This window comes from Phytophthora parasitica (assembly GCF_000247585.1).
Source record: "Phytophthora parasitica INRA-310 unplaced genomic scaffold supercont2.48, whole genome shotgun sequence".
Taxonomy (NCBI): Eukaryota; Oomycota; class Peronosporomycetes; order Peronosporales; family Peronosporaceae; genus Phytophthora; species Phytophthora nicotianae.
In genome coordinates this window covers 494,903-498,149 of record NW_008649034.1, presented here as the reverse complement: position 1 = coordinate 498,149, position 3,247 = coordinate 494,903, and the positions used below count along the sequence as shown (strand labels likewise).

At 48.1% G+C, this 3,247-nt stretch overlaps 3 protein-coding genes across 3 annotated transcripts in view; 1 reads left to right on the top strand and 2 right to left on the bottom strand.

Annotated features, from left to right (window-relative positions):
* PPTG_23728 (hypothetical protein) overlaps positions 1 to 660 on the bottom strand; it is a gene marked incomplete at both ends in the record, with an annotated part of 3,639 nt that extends 2,979 nt beyond the window's left edge. The window contains 2 exons of the mRNA XM_008912631.1: positions 8 to 280; positions 364 to 660. Of these exons, the coding sequence (XP_008910879.1) occupies positions 8 to 280; positions 364 to 660 (570 nt within the window). The remainder of the gene's footprint in view (positions 1 to 7; positions 281 to 363) is intronic.
* A 408-nt stretch (positions 661 to 1,068) lies between these two features.
* Positions 1,069 to 2,230, top strand: PPTG_15256 (hypothetical protein; the record flags this gene model as incomplete). The annotated part of the gene is made up of 2 exons (XM_008912630.1): positions 1,069 to 1,687; positions 1,752 to 2,230. The coding sequence occupies 2 exons, from the start codon at positions 1,069 to 1,071 to the stop codon at positions 2,228 to 2,230; spliced, it is 1,098 nt and encodes a 365-aa protein (XP_008910878.1).
* Positions 2,231 to 2,395: 165 nt separating this feature from the next.
* On the bottom strand, positions 2,396 to 3,112 carry PPTG_15255 (hypothetical protein; the record flags this gene model as incomplete). The annotated part of the gene is made up of 2 exons (XM_008912629.1): positions 2,396 to 2,635; positions 2,708 to 3,112. 2 exons carry the CDS (start codon positions 3,110 to 3,112, stop codon positions 2,396 to 2,398), a joined length of 645 nt encoding a protein of 214 aa, XP_008910877.1.
* Positions 3,113 to 3,247: the final 135 nt, after the last annotated feature.

Genomic DNA, 3,247 nt, shown 5'->3' with positions numbered 1-3,247 from the left:
ATGGAACCGAAATTCGACGGGAAATCGCTTTGTTGGTTTCCATGTTATCAGCTACGATGGCGACCATATTAGCGATGTCTAGCTTGTAGTGATCGAGAACCATGTCTAAGAATCCCATGTGCTCAGCTGCAGTCATCGACACCTCATCTAGGAAACGAGAGAATGCCAGGAATCGTATGCCATTTTTCGTGGCAGCGAAAATGGCAATAGCGTGCTCAGCAGCATCCGTGAAGCCGTCCAAGACAAGAGCAAACTTTTCACCTGATAACTCGTGCATTATCTTGACGTTCACCACGCCAACAAGCGAAGTCATTCGTTTCAGTAGGGTCTTGCGATCCAGTGGTTTGTAGCGTACGGCAGTACGGTCACAGGGTCGTCGATATGCGTAAACGAAAAGTTCTTGAGCGCAACGAGCTTGGCCCAGCCGTACGTATCAGCAGTGTCCTTATGAACGAACATGCTGCTCATAGGAGCACATGCTTTTCTAATACACTCAGCCGCCACATCTTCATACCCACTGTGGTGGGCCTGAAGGTGCGAGATGAGGTTCTTGTAGCCAGCTTGTTTGGGTTGCTTGACGACTAAATCGCATATACAGCAAGTGCGATCAGTGATAGTTGTGTTCTTAAACAGCACGGGTACAATATCGGCGTTTTTCATGTTTTAGCGACGACTGAGAGGTGATTGGAGGTAGGTAGAGGAATAGCAGGATGGAAATTGAAGAGTGAGGAGACTGGTAAACAGTAGGAGGTGCCCAGGGTCATAGTTTTGGCGCCAAGAGCGCGCGAACCATCGTGCTTTCCCTGTGGGTTCGTTTGGGACAATCATATTGGTGGAATCAATATTTTATGGTTCTGATTGGTGTATAGGAGTATAGCGGCAATATTCGCAATAAGATTGTTGATTGGAGGCCTACAGAAAATGACGCAAACGACGATTCTGTAGCAATTTGCTATCAATAATATGATCACCTACCCCTACATTTGCGCTGATATTTGCGTTACAAATCTAAAAAATAAAAGCTCGTAAACTAGTGCTGCTAGCAAAAGCTTGGTGGTGAAGCTTCCGATGAAAGTGAGCACGTTACTTGGTGTGAGGAAGGCTGTCTACAAGCGTCGCTACTGGAAGATTCTGCTGCTGCACCTCCTTAGATGCACTATCAAGGAGAGGAACTATCTTACTGTGGCAAGTCTGTGTGACCCTACGAGCTCGGCTTGGCAGCGGCTCGACAATGAAGGCCATCCTGGTAGCTTCGTGGCGGCTGTTTCACTTCCCCCCGCTTCATTTAAGGTGCTCCTTGCAGAGTTCTCAAAGCTCTACAAGTTGAAGTGGCGTCCTGGAAGACTAGGTCGCCCTCCCAAGCTACGCTTTCTTCATGCTGTGCTCGATTGTGTACTACATTTCTACACAAGTGCTGTGGAAATGAAGACTTTGTGCGAGATATTTGGAGTTCCACCTGCTACGCTATCAAATATTCTAGCTACGGCTGAAATGGCGCTTGAGCTAGCTCTAAATGCACTTCCTGACGCAGCTATTTGCTATCCCACAAAGAATACACAACTGGAATGGTCAAAAGCAGTACAAGCCCATGAGCCTTTGGTTTCTGGCGTATGGGGGTTTGTCGATGGGAAAAACTATCGAGTTCAAGAGCCATCGGATGTTGACTTACAAAATGCGCACTACAATGGTAAGTGTATGGTGGCGATGTTAACATTTTGCTTTTATTTTTAATGACTTTTGTTTTTTTATAGGTTGGCTGCATTCAGTACTCATAACGGGGACTTTATGCTACGGTTGCGACGGCACTCTAATTTGGGCGAAGCTCAACTGTCCAGGTTCATGGAACGACGGCGAGATGAGCTTCGCCTTACAGGAGAAGCTAGCCGATGTTCGCATTACAGTTCCAGGTACCGGTGTGGCTGCTGACACAGCGTTTCCTGCAAGCAAGGGGACTCGAGGACGTATCGTAACTCCACTGAAGGATGGCGATCTGGAGCGTGCACCCGAAAGGTGCCGCCTAGGAATGCTTGCTATGAGCAACGCAATCACATCACTCCGGCAGGAGCCGAATGGGGCATGGAAAGTGCACCTCGGTGTTATCGGCAACTGCAATTGCCATTGCCCTTTGATCCTGCCAAGCGAGGTAGGCGAATTCAAAACATTTACCGTCTTTACAACTTTAGAGTTCGACAAACGCGAATTAGTCAGATTCGATCCGTTTTATGCATAAGTAAATGCATACATCGCCGTTCTTCTCAATGTCTTGTTCTAGTCTTTTTTTTTTTCTTTTTTTTTTTTTTAACAATCTCTGCAATCAGGGCCAGAATCGCTCTTCACGACGTGCTTCTTGTTGGTCTCTCCGTTCTTCATCCGCACGACGCTGTGTGTCGAGCTCTCAGCGATAATCCATCTCTCGAGCGGCGGCACGCTCCTCCATGGCAATAATAGCAGTGCACCAATCCGCGCTGTCGTCTGACTCTAGGTTTTCAAGCAGGCGATCAATCCTGCGTCGTTTCTTAGCCGATTGTGACAGTAGATCCTTAGATCCAGTATGCAGTTCCTTTCCTAGCTGCCCCAGCTCTTCCGCTGTCTTTCCGGTGCGAAATATCCCGGCAACAGGCACGTCAAGCAAACTCTGTCAATATATCATATTTACATTTGATTTTAGTGTGATACTTTGCAATATGTATGCACTGTGATACTGTACCTTGTTAACTTCGCCACTGACAGTGGATGACAATCTGCCAGACGCAGGCTGGCTCTGCACTTGCAGTGCTTGTGCTTCTTCAGCATTAGTTGTTGCCTCATACTGTGAAGTACTGTTTGATGGGGCGGAACTTCTAGCCGAAGACTCGACAGACGGGGCAGCATCGTCCAACACTATTACGCCACAATTCCCTTCGATCCGACGATATACGTGTTTGACTTGAGCAACGTCGGCCGGGCGCGCCAGATCTCCCGACGGGTTGCGCGTATTCTTGAGTGCGTAGAACTTGCGTTTGACGGACTCCGCATCGCGTACAGGGAAGCCATCGGATAGTTTAGTGTTGTACTGTAGATCTACCGCATTCCACTGGTTCGAGCCTAACGGCAGGACCAGCCTTTTCCTCATGCCGTTGTAGCGGATGGAATTGTGTTATTTGCCTTTTTGTAGAGTCTTGAAGCGGCTCATGCTATCCAGTCCTGTATGGTTGGTTTTGCGGCACTGTGCCCCGGGCACTAACTGTGTTTACCTCGTCGCAATTGG